This window comes from Mobula birostris, chromosome X, assembly GCF_030028105.1.
Source record: "Mobula birostris isolate sMobBir1 chromosome X, sMobBir1.hap1, whole genome shotgun sequence".
Classification (NCBI taxonomy): Eukaryota; Metazoa; Chordata; class Chondrichthyes; order Myliobatiformes; family Myliobatidae; genus Mobula; species Mobula birostris.
In genome coordinates this window covers 608,964-627,771 of record NC_092402.1, presented here as the reverse complement: position 1 = coordinate 627,771, position 18,808 = coordinate 608,964, and the positions used below count along the sequence as shown (strand labels likewise).

Here is an 18,808-nt window from a genome sequence, read left to right as displayed (position 1 = left end):
AGGAACATGACAGTGTCTCCCAGTGTCTGTGTCGCTGGGTGCATGGTTGGCTGGATCGTTCTGTCATAAGTTGGTGGCTGGGAATGGACCCAAGTGCAAGAAACAGACACTGAAGTACTAGGGACAGGACTAGGATACAGGATGAGGGTTAGGGCATGGACACGAAAACCAGGAACACGGAACAGGACTGGACAAGAGAGCTAGGAGCCCGGGTTTGGACTCTGAGCCAGAGACTGGACAAGGACCCAGAACCTGGGTCTTGCCTCTGGCTCAGACCCCAGAACTAGGCAAGGACGTGACTTGGCTGCAGACAAGACGAGGCTGGAATCTAGGGACTTGAGGCGAGGCTGGAGACCAGAGACTTGAGGCGAGGCTGGAGACCAGAGGCTTGAGACTAGAGACTTGAGGCGAGGCTTGGGGTCTTGAAGTTCCTTCTGGGCAGGGCACAGTACTCCTGGGCAGGGCGCGGTTCACCTGGGCAGGGCACGGTTCACCTGGGCAGGGTCGGATCACCTGGGCAGGGCGCGGTGCTCTACCCAACGGAGGCAAGGGACAGGAAGGGACAGAACCAACCGTAGGTAACGGCAAGATGGCCTGGCTTACCCAGCGGAGGCAAGGGACAGGAAGGGACAGAACCAACCGTAGGTAACGGCAAGATGGCCTGGCTTACCCAGCGGAGGCAAGGGACAGGAAGGGAGCTAGGTACAAGGTGGCTCCAGGACAAGACTACAGGTGAGACAAAGTAAGAGTTACCAGCAAGACAAGGCAAGGCTTCAGGCAAAGCAAGGTGAGAGAAGAACTTCAGGCAAGGCGAGAATTACTGACAAGACAAGGCAGGGCTTCAGGCGAGGAAACGGAAGGCAGGGGAAGGGATCCAAGGAGTAAGGACAAGAGCAATCCAGCAGCCACGCCCTGGTCTCTGGAAGTATTTATACAGCCAGCCCCAACGAGAATCAGCTGCCTCAATTAGTGCTCAACAGGAACAGAAACAGGGTGGACAGGAAAACCTGGAGCAAGGGTCGATCGACCAGACCGTGAACTGGAATGCGGACTTTACGGATCGGACCATGAGATGGTGTTCCCCTCCTTCAGACCACGTGTTCAGCTTTACCCTGAAATCTGCTTGTATAAGCCTGCCGCCAAATGGGGTCAAGATGTTTGACTTGCTTAATTTGCATTTATTTACTGATTGTCTTTACAAAGCATGCATCATTAAAATTATTCTACTCTGTTTCTAGCTTAAAAATGGAATTGAGGATTATATATCAAGATATGAAATTGACAAAGCATTATCCACCAGAGGATCACTGATCATTTATTTAGATTCGGTAAGAAGATCCTTATATTTTGCAATTATAGAAAGATATCCCAAAAAATGTAATAGTCTGTTGACCCCCATTTTGTATTTAACAAGTTTTATCATGTGCACCGGAGATAATGATCAGATGTTGGATTTACGTGGTGCTGTGTTGAGGAGAAAACTTTGTTCAAAGTTAAGAGAAAGCTTCGAGCTCTTCTGCAAAAGTTGTTCCAAGGGGACATTTGTAGCCAAATTTAATAACTTGTCTGACAAGGAACACTTCCAACAGAACAGCACTCCCTCAGAGCTGCACAGAAGGTTTAGTATTCGAGTTTTTCGCCTAGGGTGTGAACCCGCAGTTTCTGACTTGGTGATAGATGAAATGTTACCCACTGAAACCAAACAAAATCCAATGCCTTCTCACAATAAATGACAAGCTTAACCCCAGAAATGTGTTAAGTCTCCACAATGACCATTCCTTCAAGACTAAAATTGTTGCAAAACAAGAAGCTGGTATGTTTCTCTTTTATATTTAAATGCTTAGGAAAATACAAAAATCAATCATATGGTATAAAAAATATCAAATAGATTAAAGCAACACTGAAAGTCCAAAGTAACTTAAAAAAAGTTGGTAAAATTTAAATTACTTGATTCAAAATAATGTACATTAGCTGAACTCCAACCCTTGGAGTTTAACCTATCCATTGAAGTGGATGGATGATTGGATGAAAATGTTCTAAGATAAAGAGTACAAATGCCATGCTATAAGTGCGATCTCCACCATCCTATACTGGATTCTATAGCAGACACCGCAAGAAACTGGAAAGATACTACTGTTGTTTCCTGTAATACTCTTTCAGATTTACTGTATACATAAACAAGCCATGTTGTCACATGGACATCAGTCCTTCTATTCCAGTTGGTAGGCCACATCATTGACATGCCTAACACTTTAAAAAACATGAACCAGTTACTCTATTCCAATTTGTGTCATAGAAGGACATTGCTAGGTGGACAGAGGAATACAAAAAAACAGTTATTTTCTCAAAGCTTCCATGGTGAATAGGCAATGTTTCTTGGCAATTTCTCTTGGGAATTACTGGACCACGGCCACTTAAAGCAGAAAAGGAACATATGGGAGAGTATAACAAATCTGTGTGAATTGTGAAGAAATACACTACATTACAGGATGCACCATGCGCCTGCATTGATTAGATTAGATTAGATTAGATTCAACTTTATTGTCATTGTGCCGAGTACAGATAAAAAGCCAATGAAATGCAGTTAGCACCTGACCAGAAATGCAAAGAATAGTGTTATTTACAAAATAACTGCGAATAAAAAGTAAGTGCTACAGCACACAAATATAAAAGTACTGAGACAGTATAATATGGATGCAATAGTGCTTAGTGCTGTGATGTGAGGTTCAGCAGGGTCACAGCCTCAGGGAAGAAACTCTTCTTGTGCCTTTCGGTGTGGGAGCGGAGGCTCCTGTAACTCCTACCGGATGGAAGAGAGTAAAAGGTCCATGGTTAGGCTGAGATGCATCCTTGATAATGCTTTTTACCCTGCCCAGGCAACGTTTATGGTAGATATTCTCAATGGGTTCCTATAATCCGCTGGGCAGTTTTCACCACACGCTGGAGTGCTTTGCGGTCTGATACGGGACAATTGCCATGCCACACTGAGCTGCAGTTGGTGAGCATGCTCTCAATGGTACAGCAGGAAAAGTCTGTAAGGTTTCTATGTGTCATGCTTTGGCTGTGTAAATCACCTTCGAGTCCATAACCAGAGTAGAAGCCAGTCATTTTTGATCCTGAGACTCTGTCTTTGAAGTCGGAGAAGAACCCACAAGACAAAAGCAAAGTGCTGCAAATATGAAATGTGGGAACTTCTGGTGAAACACAATAGGCTGGACAGAAGTTGCAGAGAGAATAAGAGATGGCCTTTCAGCTCAAAGCCCTTTCCTTGGAAGTAGGTAAAATTACAGTGTAAACAAGTTTAAGGGGAAATAGGGGAAGGGATGGAGAACAGGGGAGGCCAAATAACAGAGAGATTTAAGGAAATTAATATTAATAAACAGATGATGTGTCTGGAGGAGGTACAAATGGGAACAGCAGAATCACTGTAAGAAACTATGTCTTTTCAATAGCTCAAAATCTGATATTAATTAAAACCTCCCTTAACTGTTCCTGCATAATTACTTTTGAGTAATGCCAGAAGTTGGTTCAAGAAGAGGATAATTTAGACAATGTGATCACTTGAAAACACTAGATCGGGTTTATTGAAAATCACATGCAATACAAGCAAGAGAAAGTAAAAATCTCTTTGACTTTCAGTAAGTTCATACTCAGTCCAGAAGAGGTAAAGTATATTAGATAATGTTGTGCTCATGAATTTTAACTTTCTAAAGTGATGATAAGTCTTTCTTATTAATAATTTCATATTTAAAATTTAGTCAGCTTGAGTTACTCAATGTTTCGTATATCATTATACTGCAGGTTTAATTTGTCTTAAATGTTTCTGAAGTAACCAATTTACTAAGCAACCATTATTGGAGAGCAATGCTACCAATAATACTATCCCAATTTCATTAAATTCACATATACTGTTTTATTTTATGTGTTGTGGGTATTCCTTCGTTGCCTGTCAGTAACTATGCTTGAAATGATGGCAATGACATCCTTCTGGAACCCTGATATCCTTCTGCTGAAGGGATTCCCACAGTATACGTAGGAATTCTGGAATTTACAGCAATAGCAACAGTGATAAGTTCAGGTTAGGCATCATCCCTGGAAACAAATTAACAGTTGATGTTTTGGGCCTAGACCCTTCTTCAGGACTGGAAAGAAAAGGGGAAGATGCGTTTGGAACTGAGCGATTGTACTCTGATATACACACTGTGGCTTTTTATCCAAAACAGGTATCAAACCTTGAAGACACTTGTGTTGCATTTAAAGTACACCAATTCTACAAAGTTGGATTCATTCAACCTGCCTCTGTCAAGATCTATGAATACTATGATACAAGTGAGCATTTAGATGGCTGCCTTATTAATTGAGTTTAAGTTTTTGTAATGAAATTGTGTAATGAAATTTGTGAATGATTATTGTAAGTATATAAATACCTTCTATTTAGAATAAAAGAATGCCACATTGCCTTAAAACAGATTAATCAAATGAATTACAGATTAGTGTTAAAATTCCAAAACAACACATTACACATTTATTAATTTGACCATTGAAAACTGTTGGTAAATGCTCAGTAGAAAGTAACAGTAAAGGATTTCCATTGATTTGTTCCTAATATTAGTTCATTTCAATTTGTTTTATTTTGATAATGAAAACTGTACTTTTATACATAGCAGTTTGAGCTACTGCCAGACAGAAGGCATTTTAAGAAGTCAGGTATTAATGTTCTAATTAACTGCTTAAATTTTGTTATATTCACACTATTTTTCCTCTGTCTATAGCAAAGAGTTGCACTAGATTCTACAATGTCCCTGGAAACAGCAAGATGCTTAGTAAAATCTGTCAAGGTGATGTGTGCAAATGTGCCGAAGGTAAGGTACATTTTTTCCATACTGACCGCACCATCCTATTCCTTCATCTCAATGCTAATCACAAATTCTGATCCAATAAACTAGGTGCACTCAAAAGAAAACAAAGAATTACTTCAACCGACACACATCAAAGTTGCTGGTGAACGCAGCAGGCCAGGCAGCATCTCTAGTAAGGGTCTCGGCCTGAAACGTTGACTGTACCTCTTTCTAGAGATGCTGCCTGGCCTGATGCGTTCACCAGCAACTTTGATGTGTGTTGCTTGAATTTCCAGCATCTGCAGAATTCCTGTTGTTTGCGTTTTCAAAGAATTACTTTGTACAATTGTTGTAGCGAGTGCTAGGTGAAAGGCAGCTCCATCTTTTTTCAGTAAATTTCTGTGGCAGAAAAAGTGTCAGATGTAAATAAAATTACAAGTAATTGATTTACTACTTTATTTATTATTATGTTTTATTTTATTTATTACTGTTATTATTTTCACTCTCCGCTAGATTATGTATTGCATTGAACTGCTGCTGCTGAGTTAACAAATTTCACGTCACATGCTGGTGATAATAAACCTGATTCTGATTATTATGTAAATCATTTGGTTCATCCACATCCTGCATTTGCCAGAGCTATCAAAAATTGAACATTTCTAAAAAAAAAATCAAAAACTAGGAAACAATTTTAAAAATCCAAATTATTGAGAAACCCAAAAATCCAAATGACTTAAATTCAAATAAATAAAAATTATCAAATCATCAACCTGCTTTTCCCTTCCTTTCATATCAACGGGGACATCTTCACCAGCTTTTGATCAGCTTGTCCAAAATGTTTTACTCTTCATCGCCATGATAGCTGGATACCAATATCCATGCTTGCATATTAGTGTCAGTTATATGAGTTATATGAGTGAGTAGATCAGTGAAATCTTAAAAAAAACCTCATGAAATTTGAAAAATTCATGTATGTTTAGTAAAAATCAAACCATCAAAATTATTTATGGTTGGGTAACCAACATCATGGGATGAATTGCATTGAGTACTGTCAATATATTGTATATACATAACTCTCTAGCTGTGTTATTGACCTAATATTCAGACCTCAATTCTAAATAATTTTGTGTGACTGTGAATTTAATGATAACATCCAGACTCATCGCTGATTGTTCCTTCTGTGAAGAATAATTTACCTCTAGAAGGTTTAAGGCTCGACAAGTCAATGTTCTGTCATGTGATCGGCAACAATGAATATCTCGAGTCAGGATTTATAAACAAACAGACATTTATTAAACCCTGATAAACAAGGAAAAAAAACAAAAACCCTTAACCAGAAGTAAACGGCTATGTGGCCATTCAGTAAACCGCTACTCAGTACTAGTTCTTAAAGTGATAATGTGAAACCAGTTCTTAAAGCGATAAATTCAAACACAGTTCTTCGACTGGTAAATTTTAAAGTCCAAGAGATTTATATAGTCAATTAGGAGAGACTTTTATGAAGTAACGAATTCTTTGAAGACATGACTTTCCTGCTGGTTCTGTCCAAAGCATTCACGACGAAGGAAATAAAAGGCTTAAAAGCAACTGACCTTTCTTCTGGCGAGCAAATCCTGCATGAACTACCATGCCCTTTTGGCAGGAGTTATCTTCGATGCAGGTCGTTACTTCTTCAACGAAGACTCAATAAGGTCGATCCTTTATTAAACTGCCGAACGATACCAACTTCTCTTAATCCTTCAGGTCCTGTACTTCGATAAAGCCTTCACTCTCCAATACTACTGAAAAGGTGCATCAACAAATCTGGCAGAAATGGGTAAACTGCCAGTGCAGCACTATTGTACCTTACAATAGAACGTAAAACTCCATTTTAAATCGAAACTGTGTCATAAAGCAAATACGCAACGGAATGGAGTCTCTGGCTAATGTTCTAACTGGAAAACTAACTGCGTCACCAGGGGGTCTCCCTTTTACCCCCGTGGTGAAAATGTCATCACGTGACCTCACATCGGCGGGAAAATTACATCAGGTGACCTCCAAAAGACCATTACGTCATTCTCACAAGAAAGTCACAAGATCTCCTTGAGGTATGTAACACCTCCCTCCAAAACAAAAAAATTGGTCTCTTAAGGAACAAAATTTTAACAATTAACAATTTACAAAAAAAAAATACTAAGGCATAAAACTTACAACATACACAATATACACAGTATTATCTTTCAGCACTTTACAAACTAATATACAGTAGGAGTGTTTAAAATGTTAAAATACCACTCCATAAAAAAATTTCATTGTACATTTAACATCTACATTGACAATTAGCAATCACATCATCTTTACCTTTAATATGAGTGATCAAAATATTGTACTCCTTTAATATTAAACTCCAATTCAGTAATCTTCTATTTTTGTTTTTCATCTTACTCAAAAACACTAACGGATTATGATCAGTGTAAACTATGAGTGGTTTCTGAGTAGTATTAACCATACACTTCAAAATGCTGTAAAGCCAAAACAAGAGATAATAATTTCTTTTCTATTGTTGAATAATTTCTTTGATGGGCATTAGATTTCTTAGAAAAGTAATCTACCGGACGATCAACTTCATCACCCCCATCTCTTTGAAGTAACACTGCTCCTGCAGCTTCATCACTAGCATCTACAGCTAATGAAAATGGTTTTTCAAAGTCAAGAGATTTGAGCACAGGTTGACTACATACAATAGTTTTCAATTTATCAAAGGCCTCTTGACAAAGCTCTGTCCAAACAAACTTTTCATTTTTCTTCAAGAGGTTAGCTAATGGAAGAGCAATGTTCGCAAAATCCTTACAAAAATTTCTGTAATATCCTACCATACCCAAGAATCTTCTGAGAGTTTTTCTACCAGTTGGAGTGGGTATTTCTAAAATTGCCTGAACTTTTGCCTGAACAGGTGCTAATTTTCCCTGACCCACAACATAACCAAGGTAGGTCACTGTGGTATGGCTAAATTCACTTTTAACTAAGTTAATAGTTAAGTTAGCTTTTGTAAGTCTTTCAAATAGTTTCTCCACCGCAGTAATATGTGCTTTCCAAGTATTATTCCGGTAACTAAATCATCAATATAGGCATCTGTATCTTTTTATCCATGAATCACCTTATTAATCATCCTTTGAAAAGTACCTGGTGCACTCTTCATCCCAAATGGAAGAACATTATATTCATATAACCCGGATGGTGTTACAAATGCAGAAATCTCTCCACCTCTATCCGTCAATGGAACACACCAATAACCTTTTAACAGATCAATCTTTGTAAGGAACTTGGTTTGTCCATCTTTATCCACACAATAATCTACCCTAGGGATTGGATATGCATCAGTCTTTGTCACAGCATTCACCTTCCTGTAATCTGTACAAAACCTAATACTATTGTCTGGCTTAGACACCATAACACACGGGGAACTCCAATTCGAATTTGAAGGTCTAATAATATTATTATCTAACATATACTTAATTTCTTGTTCAGCAAGTTCATATTTTCCCTATTCATGCGATATGGATGTTGTTTTATAGGCTTAGAATCTCCCACATCTACATCATGCGTAGCTACAGTGGTTCTGCTAGGGACGTCTGGAAATAAATCTCTGCATTTAAAATTAGCTGTTTCATCTGCTCTCTCTGCTCTGGCTGTAAATGAACTAATTTTTCATCAATATTTTCCAGAATTTTTGAGTTTGGTAATCTAGCTGAAATAATGTTGGGTTTAAAATGAGTTTCAGATGGATCATCCATTAAGTTTTCAGTGGGATCAAATTCATTATTATTGATCACAACAGTAATAGTAGCATTTTGTTTTTCATAATACAGTTTTATCATATTTATATGACAGAGCTGTGTTGGCTTACTTCGATCTGGTTTTTTTATCACGTAATCCACAACATTTACATAAGATTTAATCTCATAAGGATCATGAACTTTAGCTTGAAATGGGTTTGTTTGCACCGGGAAAAGAACCAACACTTTAACTCCAGGCTTAAGTGACCTCATTCTAGCTTCTTTTCATACCAAGTCTTCATCTTTTCTTGAGCTGATTTAAAATTTTCTTTGGCCAAGCTACAAGCTTTATGTAATCTTTCTTTAAATTTTAAAACATAATCCAGCAAATTAGTGCGTACCTCTTTATTAATCCACTGTTCTTTCAATAAGGCCAAAGGTCCTGGAACTCTATGCCCAAACACAAGTTCATAAGGACTAAAACCTGATGATTCCTGCACTGTCTCTCATACTGCAAAAAGTAGTAAATTTACGCCTTCATCCAAATCCTTTTCATTTTCCACACAATACGTCCTAATCATATTTTTAAGGGTAGAATGAAATCTCTCCAAGGCTCCTTGTGATTCTGGATGACATGCGGATGAGGCAATCTGTTTTGCTCCCAGTTTATAAACGATCTGCTGAAACAACCCCGACATAAAATTACTGCCTTGATCCGATTGTATTTCCTTAGGCAACCCAAAATAAGTAAAGAATTTTATAAGAGCCTTTGTCACAGTTTTGGCTGTTATATTCCTAAGAGGTATTACCTCTGGAAACCGAGACACTGTGCACATAATAGTTAACAAATATTGATGTCCAGTTTTAGCTTTTGGCAAAGGACCTACACAGTCTACAATGATTTTTGAGAACTGCTCACCAAATGCTGGAATTGGTTGCAGTGGGGCCACTGGAGTAACCTGATTAGGTTTGCCCACAATTTGACACGTATGACACATTCTATAAAATGTCGCTACATCTTTTCTTAAACTAGGCCAGTAAAATGTTTAGAAACCTTGTTTATAGTTTTCTTTACCCCTAAATGGCCACCCAAAGGAATACTATGAGCCATAGTTAAAATCTCATTTCTATAAACTTTAGGAACTACTACATGGCAACTAACTTCCCAGTCTTCACTTGCAGAAATTTTAGGTGATCTCCACTTCTTCATTAGTACTCCTTTTTCAAAATAATATCCTACTGCACTTTCTTAATTTCACTATCTGGAAGAGCTTGTTCCTTTAATTTAACTATCTCAGGATCTCTACCCTGCTCTGCTATCATCTCCTTCCGAGATAAAGACAAATCTTCATTGTCAGACTTATCATAAGAACCTTGATCATATAATGAAGGTAAGAAAGTTTCTGACACATCCTCAAAATTTGCATCCAGAGTTGAACTGTCATGGGTAACAACCTGATCCTGTACATCAGTCTCCTTAGCCTTAGCTCGGGTTACAACACAGGAAGTATCCCTGTTAGAATCCCTCTGTGGTTCCTCAGAAATAGGCTTTATTGTCAAATATACATCAGTAGAAACTTATCCATTAGCTAAGTCATTCCCTAACAACATAGCAACATCATTCACAGGTAAACTGGGTAGTAGCCCTACTTTAACAGGCCCTGTAACTAACCCTGACCTTAAATTAACTCTATGTAAATGTACTGGCATAAGGGCAGTCCCAACTCATCTTATATAATTTACCTCACCAATGTCAGACACATCACTATACTTTAGGACACTGTCTAATATTAGTGATTGAGAAGCTCCAGTATCCCTAAGTATTTTTATTGGTACAGGAGTGGATCCCTCTTTCAAGGATACAAGTCCTTCAGTTATAAAATGTTCATATCCCTTCTTAACTTGGTCAGACTCTAACAAAACCTCATTTGTATTTTCTGAACCCTGTGACTTTACAGGGTTTTCAATATGCTGCACACAAGCATCCAGGACTGCTTCCTTCTCATTCTTCTTCAATCGAAAACAGTTAGTGATTACGTGACCAGGTTTCTTACAATAATTACAAATAATACCAAAGTGTCTTCCTTTCACATGTCTCCCTTCATCCTTACCTTTCTCAATTATTTAAGATTTAATTTCTGGTTTACTTTGACTCTCTGTGCTATTTTTCCTTTTAAAGGTTTTACCTGGAGGGAATTTACTCTTACTAATTAAAGTATACTCATCAGCCAATTTAGCAATCTCCTGCAATGTAGCAGTGTCCCCTTCATTTAAATATGTCCTCACTTCAACAGGAATGCTTCTTTTAAATTCCTCCTGCAAAATCAACTCTTTTAATTTATTATACTCCCCATTCACATTTTTAGAGGAAATCCATCTCTCAAAATACACACATTTCTCGTAGGCAAACTCCATATATGTTTTTTCCACTAGTTTCTTCAAGTTTCTGAATCTTTCTCTGTACTCTTCTGGAACTAGCTCATACGCCATTAATATAGACTGCTTCACAGTATCATAATCAAGTACTGGCTCATCATTTAAAGCAGTATAAACTTGTTGTGCCTTTCCTCTAATTACACTTTGTAACATCACTGATCATTTCTCTTTAGGCCACTCTAAACTCACGACTTGCTACAAACTGTTTCCTAGAACGAGAAGATCGATTTTCCATCCTTCATTTCTCCATCTCTAGCTCAAATTTCCTCCGGTTTTCAGCTTCTTTTTCAGCCATTTCTGCTCTAAATTTCTCAATCTTTATCTGTTCAAGATGCAACTGCATTTCCAGTGTATTCATTGCAAACCTCCCTAACACCTCCTCATCAAACTCCCCCAAACTGACATAATGCTCAGGGAGTTTTCTCTGAATTATGGGCTTAGTTGTAATGGTCGTAATACCTTTAAGGTTCAACCTTTCAGCAATCTCCAACACCTCAGGTTCTCTCGCATTCACTAAAACCTCCGGGTTTGGCGTTTTCATAAACTTGTCAACATCCATTGCTGCCGATTACCACTCACACCCCAATCAAACAAAAGAATCAGGTATATTCCCTTTTCCAAATCAGGTTTGATAATTAAACAAGCACTTAAACTCAAAATCGGAACATATCCCGAAGACCCCCCAGTTAATGTCTCGTGATCGGCAACAATGAATATTTCGAGTCAGGATTTATAAATAAACAAACATTTATTAAACCCTGATAAACAAGAAAAAAAAACATGAAAACCCTAACCAGAAGTAAACGGCTATGCAGCCATTCCGTAAACCGCTGCTCAGTACTAGTTCTTAAAGCGATAATGCGAAACAGGTTCTTAAAGCGATAAATTCAAACACAGTTCATCGTATGGTAAATTTTAAAGTCCAAGAGATTTATATAGTCAATTAGGAGAAACTTTTATAAGTAACGAATACCTAGAAGACATGACTTTCCTGCTGATTCTTTCCAAAGGATTCACGATGAAGGAAATAAACGGCTTAAAAGCAACTGACCTTTCTTCTGGCGAGCAAATCTGCATGGCAGGAGTATCCTCGATGCAGGTCGCTACTTCTTCAATGAAGACTCAATAAGGTCAATCCTTTATTAAACTGCCGAACGATACCAACTTCTCTTAATCCTTCAGGTCCTGTACTTCGATAAAGTCTTCACTCTCCAATACTACTGAAAAGGTGCATCAACAAATCTGGCAGAAACTGCCAGCCCAGCACTATTGTACCTTACAATACAAGATAAAACTCCGTTTTAAATTGAAACTGCGTCATAAAGCAAATACTCAATGAAACGGAGTCTCTGGCTAACGTTCTAACTGGGAAACTAACTGTGTCACCAGAGGTCTCCCTTTTACCCCCGTGGTGAACATGTCATCACGTGACCTCACCTTGGTGGGAAAATTACATCAGGTGACCTCCAAAAGACCATTACATCATTCTCACAGGAAAATCACAAGATCTCCTTGAGATATGTAAACAGTTCATTGTGGGTTCGGTGGTGTGACAGAGGCAAAGACATTGCCCTCCATCTGATTCAAAGACCAAGACAAACTGAGCCATTAAAATTGCAATATCTGGTCGGTCATTCATTACAGAACTGTTACTTGTCAATCATTTTGCTTTGCTGCTGAATCATATCCCCAAGTTAAAACAAAATGTTTCAAAAGCTTCTACTAAATACTCTACGAGAAAAATATTAAGGAATAACGCAGTGAAGGAAGAAATAAGAAGTATAGTAATAATGATCGTACATTGAACAAAATAAGCTAGTAAAGGAGGTCAAATCTATCCAATATTTCAAAAAGTTTTAAAAGGGAAAGAAGTTTATAAATATTTGATTTAACAAACAGTACTAATTCACAGTTAAAGAGAAGATTAGTGTTTGAATTTGAGCTATTCTAATCTATGCTAGTGTACTGTTGCTGTTATTAAACAAGTCTGGAGGCCAGAATGAATAACTTGGGGTCAGACTTCATTCTGACAGTTGGACAATTTCAAATAAACTTAGCAATTCAATTTGTACTAAAGAAGGAGGGAGTCAATTATACTGAATTGACACATCAACATGAAAATAAGAAGGAAATCTTATGCTTGAACTCTGAAATGAAAACTAAATAGGTTAGGAAACTTCTGTGGAGAGGAAAACAGAATTAATAGTTCAGAGTTAACATTTCAGAATTCCTGAATGATGATGATGAAATATTTACTTTTTTCTTGACAGAATTCTGACTCACTATAGACTATATCCACGTGAAGCTAAATGGTTGATAAAATCTCTAGGGAAGGAAAGTTGTACGTTATAATATCAAAGACCTTTTGAGCAATGGAGGATTAAAAATAGAGCATTCCACCCTTGTATTTAAGAATTTTACATGATGTATAGAGTTATTTCAGAAATTCAATTCCCTTTTCTTCTGTGTCTGTAGGAAGCTGCATTTCCATAAAGACAGAGAAAGAAGACCCTGATAAACGTGATGAGGTGTCATGTGCCGCAGGAACAGATTACAGTAAGTATATTCCTATTCAAGTTGTATTACACATGATCTGAACAGTCCCACAGTTTTACACATCTTTCATTGTTTTATATTTAATTATGTTTGATCATTGTGTTCATTAACACTTGATTTCTACCAGCATTTCGATGAAGTTAAAGGATTCGGTTGGCTGTACAAAGTATTGGAATATTGATCTAAAATGTGTATTCAAATCCTATCAATGCAGATGTGAAATTAAATATAATTGTCATTAAAAGATTAATATTAGTAATGATAGTTGTTAAACTACTGTATTGTTGTAAAACTCATCTGTTTCAGTAAAGCCTTAGTCTACTAATCTACTATTCTGATTCAGAGAGTAGTAGGAGGAAGAGAAAAGCTACCATACGATGTGCTCTGTATATGGCTTGCTCTTCCAGTTATGTGTATATAATTTAATGATCTTTGAAATAGAGAGAAAAGGGGAGTTTTCTAAAGCAGCCACCAAAAATTGCACAGTATATACAGGGTCCTCTCCACATCAGCCAGAAGAGTCTAGGTGACATACAAAATGCCCTTGCATCTTGCTATGAAAGACAACCTTCACAGGACAAGATGAATGAATGAATCCACGTTGAACTTAATTTAGTGGCATGCTAGAAAATTTCTGTACTCTCATCATTAAAAACATTCAAACCTTTTTGTGAAATATATGTTTTGGAAAATCTCCCTCTTTTGAGTGCAAACAATGGCATGGAAAACACAATCACATATCCTAAGAAACAATCAAATTCCATTCAATATCACCCCATTGTGTGGGGATTCACACTTCACAGAATGCTACAGTACAGTATGTGCTAAGGCCATAGTTTTATGACGGACCTTGTTTGTGTCTTGGTCTCCTTCCTAATATGCATCATACTGATGAGGACTCCTTTGTCTTTTTAAGTAAATGTCAGAAATGTTGTTATTTTGGCTTTCCACTCTATGATAGCAATTAAAAGTGTCCGAGTTCACTGTAGAGCAGCTGGAGATGTTCAGAATTGGGCAATGTCCTGCCAGGGATCATAAGGATCCAATAGTAGAGCATGTTCCAGGTTATATAAATCACTCTAATCCTATTTCATGTTTGATTTAGCCAATTTACACTTATTTTGCAGCCAATCAAATATCCCCTTGCGCTAAAATTGGCATAATTCAATTTCCAGGGCATTGCTTTTATTTCTCTCTCTCTCTTTCTCTCTCTCTAGTTTACAGAGTGAAATTCCTTGATAAGGAACGGAGAGACAGTCATGTTTTCTACAGCATAGAAATTCAGACTCTTATCAAAGCGGGTGAGTAATTTTTATACTTTTGCATGATGAAAAGCACACAGGGAAGACACATCAACTGAAATCAAATTTAACAATCACACATGGATACAACCAAATGAGATAGTATTCCTTTGGGGCCAAGATGTAAAACGTATTCAAAATAGCAAGGGAGAAGAAACAAATATTGTCATACAAAATACTCATAGTCCAAGACCCTGACCACATGTCACACAAATTACAAACAAAAGAAAATCTGCAGCTGCTGGAAATCCGAGCAACACACACAAAATGCTGAAGATTCTCAGTAGGCCAGGCAGCATCTATGGAAAGCCTCCCCAACAGCTCTAACAAACCTGCCCATGAGAATATTGGTCCCTTTTGCACAGGTTATCCATCGACCAGAAAAGACCCCAATTATCCAAGAACCTGAATGCCTGCCCCCTGCACCACACATTAATTTGCCAAATTGTCTTGTTTCTATCTTCAATGACCCCCATTGAATACTCTGCTACTCCAATCTTATTTTATAATTAGCAAAACATATTGAGCCTCAAGATTAAATCAGCCACAATTCAGAACGTTGCCAAAAAAATTGATGTCATGAAACAATGGTGAATAGGATCATCTAACGCTGCTAATTATCATTTCAGGGAGTGATTCAGTCGCTGAAAAAGAAATGCGTAAACTAATCACACATGTCAACTGTGATGATAAATTTCATGTGGAATTGAACAAAGATTATCTAATAATGGGACAGAGCTCAGATCAGTGGCGGATGGAGGACAGGTAAGGTGCAAATTCTGAATCACAGTTGATCTTTATTCATTCTGGAACTTTTCGTACAAATAAAATTTGGGTACATGTGAAACTAATGTTAAAGATGAAACTGTAATCTCAAAGCAAATTCAAACAGATTAGTATAGGATTAAGTCCCAGGATGATAATTTATACAACTGACACACAAAGTGGAAGGAGGATGTAGGATGCACATATATGCAGGTGTTTTACCTACCCGGGACATCTTCACAATTTCCAAACAAAGGAAGCAAGTCAGAGCAAATTTTGACGTAACGTGATTTTGTCGAGCTGTAATTGGTAATGAACTGATTACTCACAGTCCCTGGGAAGTCCCCAGGCTCCTAACTAATAACAAAGTAAATAAAACAATGAGTAGGGTTTTCAATCCTTCACATCAGCTCAATCATTGCAAATAAACTTTTATCTCCGCATTACTTGCCTGTATTAACCGCACATTCCGGGAGTTACTTGATATCTAAAAGCATTTTAACAGTGCCATGCATCCCTTGCTTATGGACTTTACAGAGAGATTTTTAACATTAGATGAAGATATTTAGACTATAATACCATAACCTATAGGGGCAGAATTAGGCCATTTGGCCCATCGAGTCTGCTCTGCAATTTCATCATGGCTGATCCAATTTTCCCCTCAGCCCCAGTCTCCCGCCTTCTGCCATATCCCTTCATGCTCTAACCAATCAAGAATCTATCAACCTCTGCCTTAAATATATATAAAGACTTGGTCTCTACAGCTGCTTGTGGCAAGGAATTCCACAGATTCACCACTATCTGGCTAAAGAAATTCCTCCTCATCTCCATTCTAAAAGGATGCCCTACTATTCTGAGACTGTGTCCTCTGGTCTTAGACTCTCCCAACATAGGAAACATCCTCTCCATATCCACTCTATCAAGACCATTGATTACTTGGAGGTTTCAATGAGGTCACCCCTCATTCTTCTGGATTCTAGTGAATACAGGCCCAGAGCTATCAAACATTATTCACATGACAGTCCATTCATTCCTGGAATCCTTTTCGTGAACCTCTGTTGGAACATCCCCAGTTTCAGCACATCCTTTCCAAGATTAAGGGCTCAAAACTGCTCACTATTCGCCAAGTGAGACCTCACCAGTACTATATAAAGTCTCAAAATTGTATTTTGCTTCTATATTTTAGTCCTCTTGAAATGAATGCTATCATTGCATTTGCTTCCTTACCATCGATTCACACTGCAAATTAACCTTTAGAGAATCCTGCACAAGGACTCATCCCTTTATGCCTCATTTTTTTGTATTTTCTCTCCATTCAGAAAATAGTCAACCCTTTCATTTCTTCTACCAAAGTGCATTACCATACACTTCATGACACTGTATTCCATCTGCCATTTTTGCCCATTCTCCCAATCTGTCTAAATCCTTCTGTAGCCTCTCTACTTCCTCAAAACTACCAGCCCCTCCACCGATCTTCATATCTTCTGAAAACTTTGCAACAAAGCCATAAATTCCATCATTCAAATTATTGAAATATTATGTAAAAAGAATTGGTTCCTACACAGACCCCTGTGGAACTCCACTAGTTACCAGTAGCCAAGCAAAACAGCCTCTGTTTATTCCCAGTCTTTGCCTCCTGCCTCAACTGCTGCTTTATCCATGCTAGAATCTTTCCTGTAGTACCATGGACTTATGAGCAGCCTCATCTGTGGAATCTTGTCAAAGGTCTTCTGAAAATCAAAGTACACCATTTCAACAGATTCTCCTTTGTCTATCCTGCTTGTTGTTTCTTCAAAGAATTCCAACAGATTTGTCAGCCAAAATTTTCCCTTGAGGAAGCCATGTTTTATCATGCCAGTTTTATCATGTGCCTACAAGTACCCAGAGACCTCATCCTTGATAATTGACTCCAACATCTTCCCAACCACTAAAGTCAGACTAACTGGCGTATAGTTTCTTTTCTTCTCACTCTCTCCCTTCTTGGAGTAACTTTACATTTTCCAGTCTTCTGGAAACATTCTTTTTATCTTGGTCCTGAATGGCAAATGCCTATTTCAAATCTATGACTTCATCTCTCTGTTAATGTAATCTCTCAAAAAATTTACTCTTCTGTTTTTTAAAGCTTCCACTCAATTGTATAGTTACGTTCCCTGTTAGAGAAAGTTCTAGACTCCACTACACCACTTTGTTGACTCTCTTTTGTAGTGGGTTCTAACTTCAGCATTCACTACAGAGGGGGTGCATCTGCACTCTTAATTTTAATAATTTTGAAAAACCCATGGACATTTTATCAATGTTGAATCCATTTAGAAAATGCTCGTAAACAGTTCTCGTGCTTGTTTTTCCTCATAATGACTAAGTTTCAAAATTTCAGAGTTATCTACCTGGTTGGTGAAAGTACTTGGATGGAAAAGTGGCCAAGTGATGCAGAATGCCAAGAACGAAAGTACAGACATCTCTGTGAAGATTTAGAATTATTTTCTGAAAACCTCCGGCTTCAAGGGTGTCCATATTAATTACATTACAGATTGAAATAGGTGGATAAAAACATGTGTGCAACAATTCCCAATGAAAGCTTCATTATCAAATTTATAAAATTCAAAGCTGATCTTTTTCACTGCAAAAATTTGAAGGAATGAACAAGAGCAGCATGGTATTGAATGCAATTTAGTTTAAGTGTAACTTTTCGATGGTTAATTCCAACTTCTGTCATAGTGGAATACTAACGACTGGTTGGCTTTTCTGTAAGGATGATAAGTATGCATTTAACATAGTGTTTAAATGTCTAATAATTACAATGTTGCTATGGTTGTATTGTGCAGAATTATGTTTGTAAACTTTTATAGCAAGTGGTAATTTGTTAAGAATATGATATTAAAGGACTTATCTCAGCAAACACAACTTTTGGTATTTTCAAATAGCTCTGCATGAATCAACTATATTACTAAGACATATGAGGCCAGTGCTACTAGTTGGCAAAATGAACTGTTTAAACACTCTGCAGGAGCTCTGTCATAGGATGGATATTCGAAGGGGATGAACATGAATCACAGTGCTGTTGTGCAGGAGAGGTAGGTTAAGCAAAGCTGATCTGTCAATGCAGAGACAATAAGATCTGACAATGTGTATTTACGTTTGCCTTTAGGGTGTAGCTGAA

The 18,808-nt window shown here is 37.7% G+C and overlaps 1 protein-coding gene across 2 annotated transcripts in view; it reads left to right on the top strand.

Moving 5' to 3' along the window:
- The window catches only part of LOC140191934 (venom factor-like), a 264,302-nt gene extending 245,758 nt beyond the window's left edge, over positions 1–18,544 (top strand). For both annotated transcript variants that reach the window (XM_072249822.1, XM_072249823.1), the window contains exons 35-41: positions 1,239–1,328; positions 4,224–4,329; positions 4,773–4,862; positions 13,505–13,585; positions 14,803–14,886; positions 15,516–15,651; positions 18,026–18,544. In XM_072249822.1, the coding sequence (XP_072105923.1) occupies positions 1,239–1,328; positions 4,224–4,329; positions 4,773–4,862; positions 13,505–13,585; positions 14,803–14,886; positions 15,516–15,651; positions 18,026–18,167 (729 nt within the window). In that variant the 3' untranslated portion in view covers positions 18,168–18,544. The remainder of the gene's footprint in view (positions 1–1,238; positions 1,329–4,223; positions 4,330–4,772; positions 4,863–13,504; positions 13,586–14,802; positions 14,887–15,515; positions 15,652–18,025) is intronic.
- Positions 18,545–18,808: the final 264 nt, after the last annotated feature.